Below are 18,040 nucleotides of genomic sequence, written 5' to 3'. Positions count from 1 at the left end.
CCTCACGAGAAGGCAGTCTGTACCCTACATTTAACTAAGCTTGCAGCTATAACCAACTAGCAACATCAGAATGAGCTACCTTGTTCCCATGGGCATTGAACCTTTCACCTTCCATTCACGATTATCATGACTGATAGCCAGAAGGGTTATTCGTCAAAAAGGTTGGTACATCTTAGAGCAAAACAGTGAACAGTAGCCTTTCCTTCTAAGGACTGACAAATACTAACATGACCTCATACTCAGGCACACTGAGGTACATCCCCTCTCAGGACAGCAAAGTTTTAAGTGGCAGGTGTCGTATTATCAACTGTGCAGGGACACCCAAATGGACGGGGTCCTCCAGCCTCGCCTAGATTTTATCTTTCTTATATTCTCTTTTCAAAGAAGGCGGACTGATCGTGAATGATGACTTTAATAAGACTTACTATGCCAGGCAACGCTTCAAGGGCATCAATCAGCGCCTGGAAGATGTCACCAATCTTGATCTCGCCGTTAATCAGTTTGTCAAGTAAACTGATGCCATCCTTCACCGCCTGGACAGTGTCGCCGATTAGATTCTCATATTTCTTGATCTGTGCAAGAATCTTATCAAAACTGAACTCCTGCAAGCAAGTATAGGAATCATTAGGGTTTAAGGGATTGATATCACATCGGAGGTATTGGTTGTCTCACCAAATCTGCGAGGGTGGAGCAAAAATGTAGACCAATACCAAGGTGGGGAGCCGAGGTTTTGGCCAATATTTTAGTGCCACCGAGTGGTTTGGGCGAGACAATCAATACCGACAGTGAGCTATCAATTTCTATTCTAAACATCTCAAATTAAATAACTAATAATTTGGTTTTAAATGCTTTTTGACTGCTTCCACATTTTGCCATTGTGTACAAATGCTTTCCTTTCTTCCTAGACCAGCAGAAATTACTGATGGTTGCACCCCTTTAAGATGAAGTGGAACATAATATAAAATGGCTCACCTGCAAAATATTGAGATTGTATTCCGCTTTGCCGTGAAAGCAGACGCGGATGAGGAGGAGGTCGATATTGATTCCCATGAATCCAAGATGGACGCGAGCGTAGGCTTCATCGTGGACATCCACCTCCATTTTGCCTTCGAGAGGAGCTGAAAACAAGAAAGACAGATCAGTAAATACTTCATCTAAAACACATACAGACCTTTGATTTACTTCTAGGGGAAACACACTTGGGCGATTTTGGCTGTTTGGTTACCTATGTCAAGATCCAACCCATTCTCGATAGTCAAACTAAACACACCAATGTCAAGATCCAACCCATTCTCGAAAGTCAAACTAAACACACCTATGTCAAGATCCAACCCATTCTCGATAGTCAAACTAAACACACCTATGTCAAGATCCAACCCATTCTCGATAGTCAAACTAAACACACCTATGTCAAGATCCAACCCATTCTCGATAGTCAAACTAAACACACCTATGTCAAGATCCAACCCATTCTCGATAGTCAAACTAAACACACCTATGTCAAGATCCAACCCATTCTCGATAGTCAAACTAAACACACCTATGTCAAGATCCAACCCATTCTCTATAGTCAAACTAAATATACCTATGTCAAGATCCAACCCATTCTCGATAGTCAAACTAAACATAACTCATGTCAAGATCCAACCAATTCTTGATAGTCAAACTAAACATACCTATGTCAAGATCCAACCCATTCTCTATAGTCAAACTAAACACACCTATGTCAAGATCCAACCCATTCTCGATAGTCAAACTAAACACACCTATGTCAAGATCCAACCCATTCTCTATAGTCAAACTAAATATACCTATGTAAAGATCCAACCCATTCTCGATAGTCAAACTAAACACAACTCATGTCAAGATCCGACCAATTCTTGATAGTCAAACTAAACATACCTATGTCAAGATCCAACCCATTCTTGATAGTCAAACCAAAGGATGCGCCAATTTTGGTCGAGCCAATCACTTTCCTCCAATCCATGCTAGGCGACTTGAGATTGAATTTGAAGCCCTTGAAGACAGATTTGAGCGTGCTTCCAAGATCCCTTCTTTGAGGTCCGATGATCGCATTGTCAATTTCACGGATGCTTGAATCTTCGACTAGGGTACCATTCTTCGGCCTGAAATTTAAACGAGTTTTTATCATTTATTGGGCAGACTGAGATGATATTTCAATATTTTTCCCCCATATTTTCATCTGGTACTGCACAGTTGCGTATGGAACCAATCATATCTGGAGTAAACAATGGCCCAAATATACAGCAGGCAACACATTCACCCGAAAACTGGATCCTCAGTTAGCTTGGTAGCTTGGTTCTCATTCCTCCTGACCTCTGAAGAAGGAATTGACCTTGTGTATGGTTGACCAAAAGGTGAACCCATTTAGCTACTGTTTTCCATACTCACCCAGGTCCATCGAAGAGACTAGCCGGCACAGCCTTGGGGTGGCGTTGATAATGGAGCCCTGCTTCGTAGCGGACCACGTCATCCGCATCATTGGTTGCAACTTGGAACAGTAACTCGGCAGCCTGAGGAATTGAAAGCACAATTAAAAGAGACTTGACATATCGGTAACTAGGCAGGAAATCAAATAGTCGTGACATTTCACAAACCTACCTCATCATGGTGGAAGTATCGTAGAGCGTGAAGTCCCGATCGTTTGAGAAGAGGGACTGTCGTCACATTAACATAGGACACGATGTGCTCGTATGATCTCTCCATTCCGGCATTACCGAGAGCTTCAATCAGGATCATGTTCATGGTATCGTGATCCAGCGCCTCTTGTTCTGATAACAGTGACCTCTTTAGTCGGTATTTGTAAGGATCTGGAAAAACAGTTTACAAGATTAGTCAACAAGACAGAATGCAGCTGAGTAGTTAAACTTGCTCATGGATAACGGTGTGTATCATTCATAGTGTATCACTGTTGTTTTTACTTTGTGACAATTATGATCCTACTTCTAGACCCAATTTAGTGGATATCTTTTACTAGGTACCATTATCGATACTAATTCAAGAGAAAGGTTAACGAATCCAAGTAACCAAGACACCTCAAATGAATGGGAGAAAACCCCCAAAATTACCGTGAATTCCAAGCATTGCCTCGAGTTCCCCAATCAAGGAATGGGCCTCCTCCATTTCATTGTGCTTCTTCAGTGTATTCACATAGCTACCAAGCACGAGAAGGGCTGAGTGACGGGTCTCCTGTCTATTTAGCTCATCCGGGAAATCCTCTGGGTGGAAAGCGTAATGCTTCAACTCCTTCACAAAAAGCTGAAATAATATCAACATGGAACAATAAGTGAAATTTCTATTCTAAGAGCACACTCCCTGGCAAATAGATCACGAAAAACTACGTCCACATTTGATTGTGCTTGATTTTTTGCAAATAATGACCACAGAGTATTTCAGTATACTGTACTTTTTGTGCATTTCCACTCTTCTTGAAGTGTTCTCTTCTTGCCATGCAAATAGCCCTCAAACGTCGGTGGGCTTAGAAAATGATCCCACTACTTACCATATCAAATAAGACCAGGTTGAGCAAAACATGACCGTTGCTGATGGGGGAGGTAAAAACATCCTAAAACTGAGCTCCATGACGAGATATTCCATGGTGTATTTCTGAGATAATAATTACAGTACCTGTGATCCGAATTGGCCTGATGAGGACAAAGTCACAACCACAAGGCTAGGAAATGCTCGCTTTCATCACAAGAGCCGTGTTTCACTTTAACTCTGCGAAATGTACCATTGCATAACAGAAGATCAATTAAAGAGAAGAATTCCTGCTCTGGAAACTGAAGACACTACTTTACCTGCTGAGGCAGACTATCCTGTCCCACAAAATGAGAGAACATCCTTCTCATGATCTCTGGGCTGGCCTTGAAGCCAAATTTGACGAGAAGGTCAATGGAGAGCTTGGTGTTCAGTTCAGCGAAGGCATCAACAAGGTACAGACGGTCACTTTTCATTCGTCGGGTTATGCTAAAGATAAACAATTAGGGAGTTGAGTTGATAAAGCAAATCGTAGATCCCACAATCTCAAACCCTATGTTAAGAATTGTCAATGCCAGCTTGTTCTACAAGCAATAGACTATATAGGTAATTGCCTCAGAGGGCATAGGTTTTCTCTCACACCATATTACAAGTTTGATAATGTTTATGGAGATATACATGTATGTATGTCCCACTTGACCTCTTATAGCTCAGAAAGTAAATGACTATAAGTTAAGAAGAGACACGGATTCAGTCTGCAAAGCTTGTGGTCCACTGGTGACCTGATTTAACTCAGACTGAGCTCTGTGACTGGTCAGAGCAATCTGAAATAACTCCTGACCCACAAAACTTACATTTTCCCTAGAATGGTATCATCTTTTGCATAGAAGTAAGTCTTGGCGACATTGATGAGTTCTTCGTCTGGAAACCTTGACAAAAGGTCCAGCAAGCGACGGAAACAGTTGATACCCTCGATGGAGCCTGAAAGAAATCAACAATGTTAAATTTGTTCATTACAGTGTTTTCTGTGGCATCTTTCGTGGCATTGAGTATCTCTATGTATTGTGTGATGTTGGACTCAGACCTATTTTGAAAGGAACATCAAGTTGGGATACAATTATCACAATCCACACAAATTAAAAAATTTGTCCCTAAATGGTAGCTTGCCAAGTCCACCTCTTATCCACGAAGATCTATTTCAGAGTTAAACATGTTTTAAAGAAACAGCCAATGCTAAAGATCACATTTCCCACTATGATATATTCAGGATCTGCCAAAATTGCTTGTCAGGAATCATAATCCTGTCATGGGAAGATAATGAGATGTTAGGACAAGCACCCTGACCCCCTTTCATTTATACCCATCTTACCATACTGAGGCTGGTTGTAAAGACAAGACAAATTTCCTTTCAATTCTGCTCGGTCATTTTCAAGCTTCGTCTTCTTTGGACCGGGATGCTGAAAGAGGAAAAAAGAGACTTGAAGAGATACGCACACTCTAGTTTCAGATTCTGTCAATGTCAAGTGAAGAGTTAAAATGAAAAACCCAATCCATTTCAGGTATTTTCGAGAAAATGCAACTTTTCTGCTGTGGCTAATGGTTTTTGCTTTAAAAGTGATGTCTTATGAAATGTTTTTTGATAGAACTGCATTTTGCATTGAAACAGTTTATTATTCAGATCTCACTGTCAGCTTAAGATAATCTCTTTTTTCAAATGGCTTTTAGCGACATTGATAGCATCTGAATTCTTCAAGTGTTCAAGCAAAGTAATGTTAAACCTAGTAGCCAGACACTGATTGTTACTAATCTTGTGACTTTTGGGTGCTTTAAACAGGCATTTTGATAATCATTGAAGAGTGGAACCTCCTTTAGTAGACACCTCCCAAATCAGGACACCTTCTCTATTAGGGACAAAAAGTGTCATTTAAAACAATTGGACTTCTGTAGGCAGGACACCTCCCTATTAAGGACAGCATTTATCAGTCTCAAGGGTGTCCTCAATAGAGCGATTCTACTGTATTCCGCTCCCAGAAGAAGCCTACCTGATCCACATGAATAGTGCCATCGATAAGCCCCGACTTCGGCTTGATGATACTTGGCCCCCGGACCTTGTTTCTGGTAAGGATGGATGCATGGCCGGACGTCACACTGGCAAAGTTTGGAATGTCTGGATAAAATAAGAATTAGGATAAAATAAGAATTAGAATAAAATAAGAATTAGGATAAAATAAGAATAAGCAATGATTGACACAAGGAACTTTTCCTTCAAGAGACCAAGTGAAAAGTTGAATAACAGAAAAACATTTCTAATACCAAACCCTCCCAGGAACGTCTTGGTAGTTAGTTATCCACTTAATGGCACATCCAGGGTAGCATCTCTTCTTTTTTACTTACTTAATGGCTCGAAGTTGTTTACTGGCGTCACAGGTCGGTAGTTTTCAAAAGGCTGGTACCTAGAAAAAGTCCATGTTGGTATCAATAACCATAATTGGTGAGTGCAATTTCACAGTTAAGTTCACCTTCAAAGTGCCCAATTTCACTCTTGAGGCACAAGCGTCTCCCCAAAGGATTTAAGCCAGACCAAAAGAAGGCCTTACTGATCTTTCTCCAGGTGCAATTACACTATTTTTCTTAGTTTTTCATCACAGCCATGTCAGTGCAACAGACCATTTTCACACCCATTTCAAATTTACTTCCATTTATTTCTGCAAATGGGTGCAAACTAAGTTCAACTTTAAAGAACACATTCTTATCAAATCTGTAAGGGAGATAGTGAATTTCTCCTTTGAGATCATGTTAACTAAAGTGTAACCTCCCTTGGCAGACACCTCTCTATTAAGGACACCCTCTCTATTAAGGACACTAATTTTGGTCCCAAATTGATGGTTTCCCTTAACTTGACCTATCTAATCAGGACACCTCTTTAATAAAGACAGTAATTGTCAGCCCCGAGTGTGTCCTTAATAGAGAGGTTCTACTGTGTGATTAAAAGTTTGTAAGTTTTCGGCGATATCTGTCATTCTGTCGGACACAGTTGTCATGCTCCAATGATTAAATCCTTAACAGCTAGCTAAGCTACAAGACAGTTTTCAAAGCTTTAAATTCAACAGCTTGTGAAATAAAAGTGTGCCAATTCTCTATTTGAAACTCGCCTGCAACAAGTTACAACCAGAGTAATTAGAAACTTACCCTTTGACGGCTTCTCCCGCAGTGAAGGATTCATTGACAACAGCATTCGAAACAACTCCAATGTGTTCATTGTATTGCAGAACCTTAAAAGAAATGAAAGCTCTTTTAGTTCCGTGACTGCGTAACAAGCCATTGAGAACTGCTACATCATATTATAGTGAAGTTGTCTCATAAGTCATGTGATCAGACCAGAGATACAGTGGAGCCCTGGTAACACGATCACTCATGGGACCGAGGTTGAATGGTCGTGTTACCAGGGTGGTTGCATTAGTGAAGTTGAAAATCCAGGTACAAAATGCATGATTAGGTTTCCCGGCAAAATTGTTGAACTTATTCATAAGTTCAAAATTCTGAAAGATTTTTTCAAAACCAAAATTTACACTGTTAAGGCCTCGGTCACCCTGTACGAGAGGTTTTTCGGTCAGCCAATAATAGGTCAAATCACAGATTGTAGATACAGTCTGTGATCAAATGGAGCTGCTCCCGTTCCTATGTGGTTTCGCGCCTACCTTCTGGTATTGCATGTTCCCGTAGGCGACTGGATGGTTGTGCCTCGTCTTTGTGAACTGGACTCCAACGTTGATCGGTTCAGCATGGTAGGTAGCGAAATGCGGACCTGCACGAAAAGCAAAACATCAAGATTTATCACTTTTTTCTGAATAGAGGGTGGGGTTGTCCGACGTCGAGAAACAGATTTGCAAAAGTTGGAAAAGTTCACAAACAGGATTCGGCATTTCAAGCATGGATGTCGTACCTGAAGCCGTTTTTATAACAAATGTCGGGACAGATCTATCCTTTCCGCATTACATAAACATAATGAAGACCTAGGCACTTTCCTATCCTCTCACTCCATACAGGTTCCCTTCCTCTCACTCAATGAACGCTCCCTTCTCTATACGGGTTCCCTTTCTGTCACTCAAAGAACGCGCCCTTCTCTATACGGCTTCCCTTTCTGTCACTCGATGAACCCGCCCGTCTCCATACAGGTTCCCTGCCTCTCACTCAATGAACCCTCCCTTCCCCTATACACGAGGTGTTTTTTTTTCTTGATGATTGGTTTACAATTAGGCCTATGATAATTATTTGGATTGGAGTTCTCTATCATGATTTCAAAGTTGGCCTTGGCACTGCCAAAGATTTCTAATTTTGTTTCATCACATACTGGTATAAAAAGAAGCCGTAGGCTACCTTCGTGTCCGAGCTCTTGTGTCGTATACTGCCATTTACCAGTTTCTTTGTCATGTTCGACAGCCTGCAAAAAAAGGCGTATCAGACACACTCAATCATATGAATGACAAAACAACCATCCTTTTGGAGCAACATCGATGGGAGAGTTTCCATTCATAATTGGGCGTTGACCCACTCAATAATCGCATTTAAAGTAGAGGAAATACGCTTACCTGCTCAGTGTCACCGGGAGCGTGGAGCTTGCCAAAGATGATAGAAGCAAAGGCCTTCTTCATGCCGAGTACGGTCAGGTCTTCTTCGGGCGGGTAATGCACTTTGAGGATCTCCCCATGGAGGTTCGTGACGAATGAGAACCACTTGGTAAAGTCGAGGTCGCCATCGGGGCTCTCCTGGCCGTCTGGCAGCTTCTTCATCGTGACGGCGTACACCGCGAGGGAGAGTTCGGTCTCATTTTCGGACTTGGCAATGGGCGAGAAGCTGATCTGAAAATTGAAATGGGAAAATGGCGAGCTATACTTTTTGGGATATTCATTCTTATATCCCAGGATAGGCTCCAGTTATATTCGTTGGATATGTTTAAAGATTGGTCTTTCTTGTGCGATCGTAATGTACGGCACTGTGAGGTATCAAAAAACCGATCAACCAGCTGAAAGCGGACATGAAGACATGAATATATGACGGTCTCGTCAACTCTTAGCTAGATAGGCTGGGGACGGGTAACGTCATTTTTTAACCATCTTTGGGTCAAAATTGGCCAGTCAAAATATATTTTCAAAGACGCTTGTCACTCGCCGCTCTTTAATGGCCCCGATCATCTGTTCTTTGAAAGTGCATCTCCTCATCACGATGTAGTTTAGTTTGTCTTTCATCATCAAAATGCGCGTCAAATGGTGAAAACAATCACAACAAATTTATCTTTCTGCATTCACCTACCTTCGACTTCATTTGGAAGGTGCCAAACTTGTGGAGGACGCAGTCGGCCACCGCTTTGTAGACGTACTCATATCCGCTCTCGAAACGGAAGTATCTACCCGAAGTCGCTGCAACCAACGACAGCAAGAAGAATATTGAGAGTTTGGGAGACATCTCGAATATTTGGAGTCTCCCCGTCTCGCACTTCAAGGATATATAGTAGGAACACTTTTCTGGGCTGAAGTGTTTTGGAGATTTCCTTGTGAGGACTGTTTACCAAGTGTCGCCCGTCGTCTTTCTGCCCAGAATGATCAGACTAAAACTAGCCCGCCCTTTTTACATCAGACTCGAAGACATTATATATGCGATTACCTATAAAGTTATTCTCTGTTACCTTGGGGTTTTTTTACACTGAAACGCTTGATTGGTTTAAAGGCCTAGATTCCACTTAAGCCCTTTAAACTTCGGGAACAGTTTTAACCCGCGGCGATTGTCTGGCCATAATTGAGAACCATTACGCGAGTGTTCTGCAGGCTGTTGAATCGGAGGGAGGGAGGGTTCTACGAAGTGCTTTTTGTTCTACAAGTTGCGGATTTATCTGCGGTGTGCGTCAGTTCTTCAGTCTCATCCTGCACGAGGGTTACCAACGCACAACGCCGATAGATCGGCATGATATGTAACGGGCGCATTTATTATTGATCCAATCAGAGATTTTTTTTTTGGCATTCATGGCACGAGTGCACTGTCTGTCGTTCGCACAGCCGTCTGCAGTTGGGCGTACTAAGGAAAAGGTCGCTTAGTATAACGAGCCTGAAATTCCAGGCCTGTGGAGTGAAGGCTGGGGCTTGAACAAGTGGGCCTACAAGATCAGTGACGTGCGAATGCCCCCACATCTGTTTGTGTCAAACATTTCTGTCTGCTGATGACATTGACCATCATGCTTCTATGTCTGAGTGTTTCTCCTATATCAGGCCTCGAATGGTTGTTGTTCGGTATTAAGTTTACCCGTTTAGAGGGGAACAAAAAGGGAACACTGAAATATGGGAAACACTGAGAGATGTTACAACGGTCTGTCAAAAAAAACGAGGTCCAATAGGCATTCTCGAAGATAAGTTCCAGGGTCTTCAGAATCCTCTCACGGAGGGCATACAGAAAACAAGAAAAGGAGCTTCAAAATTGAAAACAAATCAAAGAGTTGTGGATTCAAAAACTTTATTTCAACATTTACACTATCTACATTTTTACAACATTATAGAATGTACATTTGTTCCAGCGATACATATATCTTTACATTACATAAAATTCATATTTAAAATGGTTATGGTGAGACACCACACATGCGGCGGTGTGTAGTGGCGCTGAGGCACATTATCTTTCTGGTCACTCCAATCCCACGCCCATATGTTGTCCCTCAGTGGAGATCACAGGTCTTGTTACACCTTTTCGATGGATGCATCCCTGAAGTGCATCATGACGACAAGGTCGAGGCCATCATAACATCCCTTGATGATGCTCGCAACTTCCCGGTGAGTTTTCCTGAGAACAACTTGTCCATTCACCGAGTAGATGTACTGACGGACCTGAAATGACGGATAAAGCATTTTTGAGGTTTTTCAAAACCTCAAATGTGTATATGCTGATCGATCTAGTATTTGACAATCAGTGGAAGTGTGGTGAAAAGATCTTAAATGACTTTCATTCGTAATGTGGCCAAATCAAAAGACTTCAATCATGCGTATGGACACAGTCATCGGGATTGAACCAACAAGGGAGTATTTTGGTTCTAGTTCCTCTCTGGTAAAAATTTTAGTTTGACAAACTAAAACTACTTCAAAGTTTAAGGGAGGGGCTTACCTTGAGCCCCGCACTTGCAGCTGGTCCAGTTGGATCGACGGTCTGAACGTATGTTGGGCTCATCCCCCGAACAACGAATCCAAAGCCAACTGTATCGGCCAATATCTAAGAGACAAAAGTTGAAAAAGTGTCAGAAATCGCTCGCTCCTCTTTTAAAGAGACAAGTCGTCGTGCATCAGACACAGTTGGTTTTTCACATAAAAAAGACCTCCAGTCGGGCTTTTACATCTCCATCTTTGAAACTGGAACGGCTGAAAATCGCAAGCTATGTCCAATCAGAAGATGTTGAATTCGCATCTCCGTTGAAGTCATGGGAAATTAGCCAATCATAATGCGTCATACTTGGTAAATCATTCTTGGGTGAATGGAGACAAACGCATGCGACTTACACTGATGTTTTTCTTCACAAAGGGAGACTCTGGATCCTCCAACTCCACGGCAGTGACCTTTCGAATGATGACAGGTTTAGGCGCTGCACCCTCGACCACAGGGAGGCTGTCGTCATTTTCCAAGCATTCACTGTATGTGGTTTGGAACATGAAGGAGAGAGATGCCTCGCTAGAACTGCTGCATGTGCTCCCTGAAAGGTGAATAATTGTGTGTTTAAGTTCGGCCACGAGAATGTTGGCCGAGGTTAACCTCCAAGACCGGCATGGCAGGCTGTATTCGGCACAAAGATGTTGCCGGAGCGACCGAATCATTATAGACTTCGGATGCAATGTTGGTGGTACGATTTGAAGCTGCTATATAGATGCATAGTCGAATAAGTCGAATCCAGACACGTTTGAGCAACGGTTCCCTTGTAAAGCGCCAAAACTTAACACTAAGTTTAGTTGTGTAGGCTTTATATCACGTGAGTTTTGGTCGAACTTCTCGGAACAAGAGACTGTTCGGTGGATGCAAATATGCCCGGCAAATGTACCCAACACTTTACTACTCCGCACCGGAGGCTTTCTTATAAAATGGAAGCTCTCTAGCTGCACAAACTTTGATCTTACCGACTGATATTTTTCGAAGTGAAGGAGTTGAGCTGGTGGTAGAACTGTTGGAGTCGGCGTGTGGCCTAACATTGTTCTGCTGGGCGGACTTTGTGAGGAGTAACCCCACGAGGCTTCTCTTTCGATGAAAGTCTGGCTTAAACTGGTAAAGTAGGTGGCCATCTTTAAAGTGGTGGTCGTCTGTAACTGCAAAGAGAAAACAAACACCAATATTTAGTTGGAAAATCATGATATTCCAGTGTGATACAATGATCCAGTATTACACTGATCTGACAAAAAGAAGATGATGTGAAAAAGTGTATTATTCGGAGATTCGACCTCCGCGGACTTCGGTAGAGAAATTCTACACTGTTCTCACTAGAGGAGATCAAAAGAGTTACAGTCGAGAAAAAATGATGTCGACATCGAAATGACATATAGACATCGAAAGGACATCATCCAGGAACATTTCTTTTGTGAAGTTGAGTCAGTTCCCGAGTTAGACCAACCAATCATGTCTCAAACAAGTCTTCCTGGGGTTATGCACTTTCTTACTGTGCGACGGGGATTTGTTCATCAGGCCAGTTTTAAGTACACTCCGGACGCATTGTACCTGCCTCGTCCTGTCGCATAAGGAGAGCCAATTAGGATGACTCAATGGACTCACGCGGGAGTCTAGCTTTAAGGCGCGGCCGGAAGAATCATCGCCATCGTCGGGCCTGGTCCGATTCTTACCATGCTTAATGATACCAAACTCCAGCAATTCTTTGCACTCCTCCTCCAGGTCTTCTCGGCTCTTCTTTTTATTCCAGTTTTCCTTTAACCACGTGACCAAATCGTCGCCATAGAAACTGTCTTCATAGGTGTTGCCATGTTCTTGATGCTCAATGACCACACTCAAATCACCATGCAATCTAAAAATGAAAAGATTGGATGATTTAAGGCCGAGTGCGATACTTTGAGCGCACATGACTTTCGAACATTTGAGATTTTGATTTCTCAGGAGTTGACCTATTTCTCTCAGATTGAGGAGGCATGTCAGAAAACGAAGACAAGAGGAAGGAGGAGGCGGAGAAGACGAGGAAAGAAAAGGAGGGGAGGAGAAGGAAGAGGAAGAGGAGGAAGAGGAATGCCAAGGCCGCAGACGATCTATCTTTCATCCACTTCCTGAAGATCCAGGTCTTTTGACCCTCTATATGCCTGAATGAAGAGTTCTCTATAAATTTGTACTTAATTAGGGATGTTGCGATTATGCCATGCCCGTGGATTAACCTGCAGTGGACAACACTGATGGAGGCCAATCAACCTGCGATGTGCATAATATTTGGCAATCAAATAGCTTGCCATACCCGCCCATCCGTCGAGGAGCCTCGCCCTGACTGCTTACCGTCTGTACAAACTGAGTCCCCTTGACAAGACTTTGGACGCCTTGCTGTCGATGAATGAGTTGTCATCTCGCCGGAACCGGTAGAAAAGGTATTCATCTTTGAAGGGATGGTCATCACATACTGTCAACGCAAAAAGAAAAGGTTGAATGGCAAAAGCAGAAACCGCTACATGAATTGTCCCTAGCTAACGCTGCAACATATAATACTGTAGGAGGATCAGTGTTTTTGAATGATTGGTAGATCGGATCTTTCTTGAAACTGTTGGACAGCATCCCGTCCTTGGCTATTTGAGTGTAGCTGAACGCCGGTGCAAAGATGTCTGTGCTCGGTCGGGAAGCGCAAATCTAGCCAGGTTAGGCTTGAGACGTCAACCTTAGTTCGCGCCCAGGAATACCTTTCGTCAAAAGCATAAGACGCTGCCTGTTTGTTGTTGCAGTTGTTTAGTGCAATGTTTAAGTTTTTGGCAATTTATCAAGTTCGATTTAAAATTGGCCCTGACCGCGCATTCACAATCGATATTGTGTGACTTCAAAGATAACATTAGAGAGGTTCGCTTATCACGAATCCCTATACGTATACGGATAGAAATGTGCACAAATTCGTCCTCTTTCTAGAGTTTTATCCATATACATATGGACCCTTGATAGGTCGCTGTTCGCAGTCTCCCTGGACCGCATATGTGCATACCGTGCATAGTTATTCGAAACTTTCTTCTGATAGATACACAATAATCTTTATCGAAATGACTTATCATAAAATGTCAATGCTCGATGCATAATTTATTGTAATTCTGCCAAATTGTCGGACCACTCATTAATTACATGACTGGTTTATATCGTAAAACATAACCTTGCATTATTTTCAATGCCATGCACTTCGCCTCGATTAAGTATCAAACTATAAGACTAGATACAATAGTTATCCATGACTCAAAAAAGAAAAATTGAGAATAAGAATTGAAACATTGACAGATAGAGAAGGAGATGACGCCGAGTTTTAGGTTAACGCCAAAGTTTTGAACAATTTGGCCCAGAAGAACAAGAGCAACGCATAACAAGCCAGAAATCCCCCACTGGTGGTTTGTCGTCAGTCCGCAATGATGAACAGTCGAAAATAATTCGAGATTCCTTAGTCAATGAAACCATTATAGGGAAAGCGACGGTGCTGAGTGCAGAAAGGGATCTTTATAAACTTAACAGCATCGGGATCAATCATCTAAGAAATGTTGCAGCTAGGAGCGAAAACCACATGCAAAATGATTGCCAAGGAAGGAAACTCACCATGGTGTACTATATTATGATCTACTAATAACTGCATGGCCGCCAGCGCCACTTCCCTGCTCTGGGCTTCACCCTGCTGGACCAACCAGTCTATACATTCAGAACCCACAAAACACGAGGTAAAGTGTCTCAGGTGGTAGCGGCGATCTCTGATTACATTTGGAGCAGACTTCATATCATTTCTGGAAGAGAAAAACATGGTCATTGCCTTGCCAGTCCCGGGGCAGTCCATTGCGTCATCGTCATTGGATCTTATTGTGGGTGAGGGACGAGGCCGGTCCACTGTACTGCGTCCGGAGCGTAGCCATGCGTCGCTCGAAGCAGTAACTATATAGTCTGGCTCATTTTTTTGCAGTTTTATGGCCAGAGAGACGCCTCTGATAACCTAGCGTTTGGAGGACTTATCTTGTTCCTGGTATAGGCCATGGATGCTGCCTCTAATTAACTGCTGATGGTATCAACCATCGCTATTTCGCAAGTAATTTCTCTTTGGTTCAAAACACCAATAGATCGAGACATGGTGACCTGATCAGCTATATATCAAGTAACAACAGACCCAGCGCCGAAATCTATTTTGTTTGGCTTGGCTTGGCCAAACTTGATAACTCACGGTATCATTCAGAAATGTGATTGATTTTCAAGTACATGTCATATGAAATCGATATGACAAGCCCTACATTAAAAGCAATGTCCCACTTCACACTTGTTTCGAATGTGCAAAATGGCCCATTTTCTAAGTCTATTAATGATTAACATATAAGTAAATTCGAAGGGAGACTATAGGCAGGAGCAGGGGGGTTAAATTGCCCATCTTCGGGTGACTAATATACACAGTGAGGGCACTAGCTGGGTCATGTTAGATTCAGCACTTAGTATATTCCTCGTATGAGCGTGAATAGTTTCGACGAACTACAAAATGCGAGAGCCCCCTATTGGCGACTTCATGTAACTTATCTTGCCGACTTAGCTGCTGCCTGTGGACCTTTAAATAACTGGATGATACTCTAAAAACCATGATCAGTCCTGACCTAATTAGACACATTGCGTGGGCTCGAACAACATTTTGTGATTGTTTACCATTGAGGAAGGCGTCATGCCCACGCAGTAGTCTACTTCCTTCTCCAAAAAGTGAGTTAAAGCAAATATAGGGTAAAGTGGTACAATTTTGTAGTCCCAGTGCAATTATTGTAGCCTCAGTCTGTATTGTAGAAAACAACTGAAAGTACCAATTAATGCACACAGGGGCTACAATTGTACTGGGGCTACAACTGTACCACTTTACCTGTACATGTATACGCCTAAAACGGACTGGGCCACATCGGGCACCCGTATGATATTCTTCATCCGCACAAGTATTTTCATTCCCGCGCCAGTTTGGACTTCCGGTCAGAGTCACACTCCTGACGAAGTAAATCGGCCTCGCAAGACTATGTTTCGGATGATGAATGGACGGTACTGCCAGGGGTAAGAGATTCTTGTCAGAGTAGGCCTATATTCTCCGACAAACTCTCCCGCAGTTTCTCACTGCTGCGAATATATAGTGCATACAGTGCTATAAAAATAAAGACCTGGGGAAGATCGCGACATGCACTGACATCAGAAGCTGTAATCAGATTGCAGAAGTGTCAACTCGTCCATATCCAATTATGAAGCACAATTGTCTAATATCAAAAGTCAACACGGGTTCAAGACGGTCAAATGTGAAGAGACAATAAAATTATCGAGTGCAATATGAGTATTTTGAGTATATATACATGCCATAATCGTATATTTCACGGAAATCGTACATCAACTCCTTGAGACTTCTGAGTCATATGTCCCGGGATTCAGCTAATTAAAATTCGTCCAAATGGCAAATGGTAAACAAGTTGGATAAAGTCTTATCGAAACGGTGTCATCTCAGTTGGGTCAGGAATTAGAACGTCTCAGAAATTGTCAGGCATGATTAGTTTAGGCCCCTATATGCCGCAGTGTTCCCTTCCACTCACGAAATTAACCCGTCCTTCTCCATAAAGGTTCCCTTCCTAGTGTCACTTAATGAACGCTCCCTTCTCCATACATGTTCCCCTCTTCTCACTCAATGAACACTCCCCCGGGAGTGTCTGCACCCTCTGGTGTTTGCGCGGCTCAGAAACGTATATGTAACGTTACATAAAATAAAATGAAATAAAAAAAAATAAAAAAAGATATTTCTTCCGACTGAATGCAAGGCTTTTCCAGTCCATGCTATTTAGTTCGTATCTTGATAACGCGGTATTGCGAGCTGACCCCGCCTACGGGAATTCACCTTTCATATCACACTATCGTTCAATATAAAAAACAATAAATTAATGTTTTATCCAGTGGAATGTTTGCATTTCGATATTGCCCGAGGAATTTGATATCATGATTATGAAATTGTGACATCGAAAGTGCATGATGCCTGAAGTGAGTGCCTTAAAAAGGCGCCCCGCAAACGAGCGATGTGTCGCTGCGTTCTACGACAGTTACCGCGGCGATTGGCAATAAAATGATCGTTCGTCTGAGGGTAAACAGGGTAATCCCTCGGATAGATATTTACCGCCGGTTCTTGTCGCAGGCACCTGTAATGACCACCGCAAATGAGAGTCTCATGCAATCATGACGCGACCTTTGGTTGCAGCGAAAACTCATTACTTCAAGCACATTTATTTACATCAGTGAAATTGGATTACAATTGTGTCATTGAATTCGCTACTGAGATTTGTTCTAGTTGATTCAAAGAGCATTTATGAGAACCAAGTAACCAACTCGTTTGTGTGACGATGCCACAGGGCCGTTTACACGGGGCCAACCGATCTAGATGGATCCGGATCGGTCAAAATTTGTCTGCATGTAAACGCGCATGAATGTGATCTGATATGGTCTGGTCTGGTTTGGTTTGGTACCGTGTACACGGTCCTTCTGTTTATCAATATCACGCTCGAAATCACTATGGAGGTACGAGCATCAGTGAGCGTCAGCAGTAGCCTTGGCCTACCTACCTGATTTGTTCGCCAACTAAGAACACATCAGTATCCAACGCCATTTTCCTCGTTTTTGTCTCCCTCATGCTTTAACTGGGAATACCACCACTGTCACTAACTTTGTTCTGCCCAGTAATGTCGTATTTGTAGTGCCTGTGATAATAATAACGATTGCACTTAGGCGTTTTTAGATAACAACTCTCCGAAGCAATGTCTGACCTTTTAAATGAAAATTATAACAATTCATGATATTTTGACCTATTATTCGGAGAGTTGTTGGCTTAATATACCTAATGATCCCAAATCAATGTACGAAGGTTTAGTAGAAATCATCATTTTGATTAATAAAACTCATGATTTCGGTTCTGATTCAACAAATCAATTTGGCCTTGTGCATGTTGAACTGTTAAGGTCTATGTTAGGTCACTCCATCCCAGTACCGGTATAGAGAGGTTTATATTTTGATACGAGAACGGGGTAATTTTTTCTCTGGTTGACGTAATCAATGACAATTCACATTGATAGTTTTGTAGGGCGTTTTCGCAAATCCCCGAAACGTCCACGTGCACGCCTATCTCATTGTTTGACCTCCTAATAACGATGTCGAACCACAGGCCCCTGAAGCCTAGTTAGCGGGATTATCGGGCTAAACAATGGGAAAAGCCAGGAACGTCTTCAGGGGCCTGTGGTCGAACAATAGGATATGCGTTCACGTGGACGTTTCGGGGGCTTTGCGAAAACTCCCTAGTTCGAGAGACACCAGATAT

The 18,040-nt window shown here is 42.5% G+C and overlaps 2 protein-coding genes across 2 annotated transcripts in view; both read right to left on the bottom strand.

The window, feature by feature from the left end:
- The window catches only part of LOC135486824 (uncharacterized), a 51,844-nt gene extending 44,630 nt beyond the window's left edge, over nt 1–7,214 (bottom strand). The window contains exons 1-13 of the mRNA XM_064769926.1: nt 7,200–7,214; nt 6,691–6,773; nt 5,896–5,954; nt 5,544–5,668; nt 4,871–4,958; nt 4,356–4,482; nt 3,822–3,990; nt 3,090–3,279; nt 2,623–2,831; nt 2,413–2,534; nt 1,903–2,126; nt 973–1,118; nt 426–602 (exon numbers count right to left, since the gene is read on the bottom strand). Of these exons, the coding sequence (XP_064625996.1) occupies nt 426–602; nt 973–1,118; nt 1,903–2,126; nt 2,413–2,534; nt 2,623–2,831; nt 3,090–3,279; nt 3,822–3,990; nt 4,356–4,482; nt 4,871–4,958; nt 5,544–5,668; nt 5,896–5,954; nt 6,691–6,773; nt 7,200–7,214 (1,734 nt within the window). The remainder of the gene's footprint in view (nt 1–425; nt 603–972; nt 1,119–1,902; nt 2,127–2,412; nt 2,535–2,622; nt 2,832–3,089; nt 3,280–3,821; nt 3,991–4,355; nt 4,483–4,870; nt 4,959–5,543; nt 5,669–5,895; nt 5,955–6,690; nt 6,774–7,199) is intronic.
- Nucleotides 7,215–9,993: 2,779 nt separating this feature from the next.
- Nucleotides 9,994–17,420, bottom strand: LOC135486703 (DEP domain-containing mTOR-interacting protein-like). Its single transcript, XM_064769754.1, has 8 exons — nt 17,292–17,420; nt 14,290–14,471; nt 13,009–13,129; nt 12,357–12,535; nt 11,643–11,828; nt 11,034–11,224; nt 10,645–10,749; nt 9,994–10,370 (listed from the first exon to the last, which is right to left on the bottom strand). The coding sequence occupies exons 1-8, from the start codon at nt 17,357–17,359 to the stop codon at nt 10,224–10,226; spliced, it is 1,179 nt and encodes a 392-aa protein (XP_064625824.1). The 5' UTR covers nt 17,360–17,420; the 3' UTR covers nt 9,994–10,223.
- Between the last annotated feature and the right edge of the window lie 620 nt (nt 17,421–18,040).

The sequence above is a fragment of the Lineus longissimus genome, chromosome 4 (assembly GCF_910592395.1).
Source record: "Lineus longissimus chromosome 4, tnLinLong1.2, whole genome shotgun sequence".
NCBI classification, from domain to species: Eukaryota; Metazoa; Nemertea; class Pilidiophora; order Heteronemertea; family Lineidae; genus Lineus; species Lineus longissimus.
The sequence above is the reverse complement of the archived record's forward strand: the minus strand, read 5'-3'. Positions and strand labels throughout refer to the sequence as shown.

Coding starts and splice junctions, on each gene's coding strand:
- LOC135486703 (XM_064769754.1), bottom strand. CDS start 17,359: ATGAGGGAGACAAAAACGAGGAAAATGGCGTTGGATACTGATGTGTTC. Junction 12,536..13,008: donor GGACTCAGTTTGTACAGACG/GTAAGCAGTCAG, acceptor TTTCATTTTTAG/ATTGCATGGTGATTTGAGTG. Junction 10,750..11,033: donor TTGTGAAGAAAAACATCAGT/GTAAGTCGCATG, acceptor TTTGTCTCTTAG/ATATTGGCCGATACAGTTGG.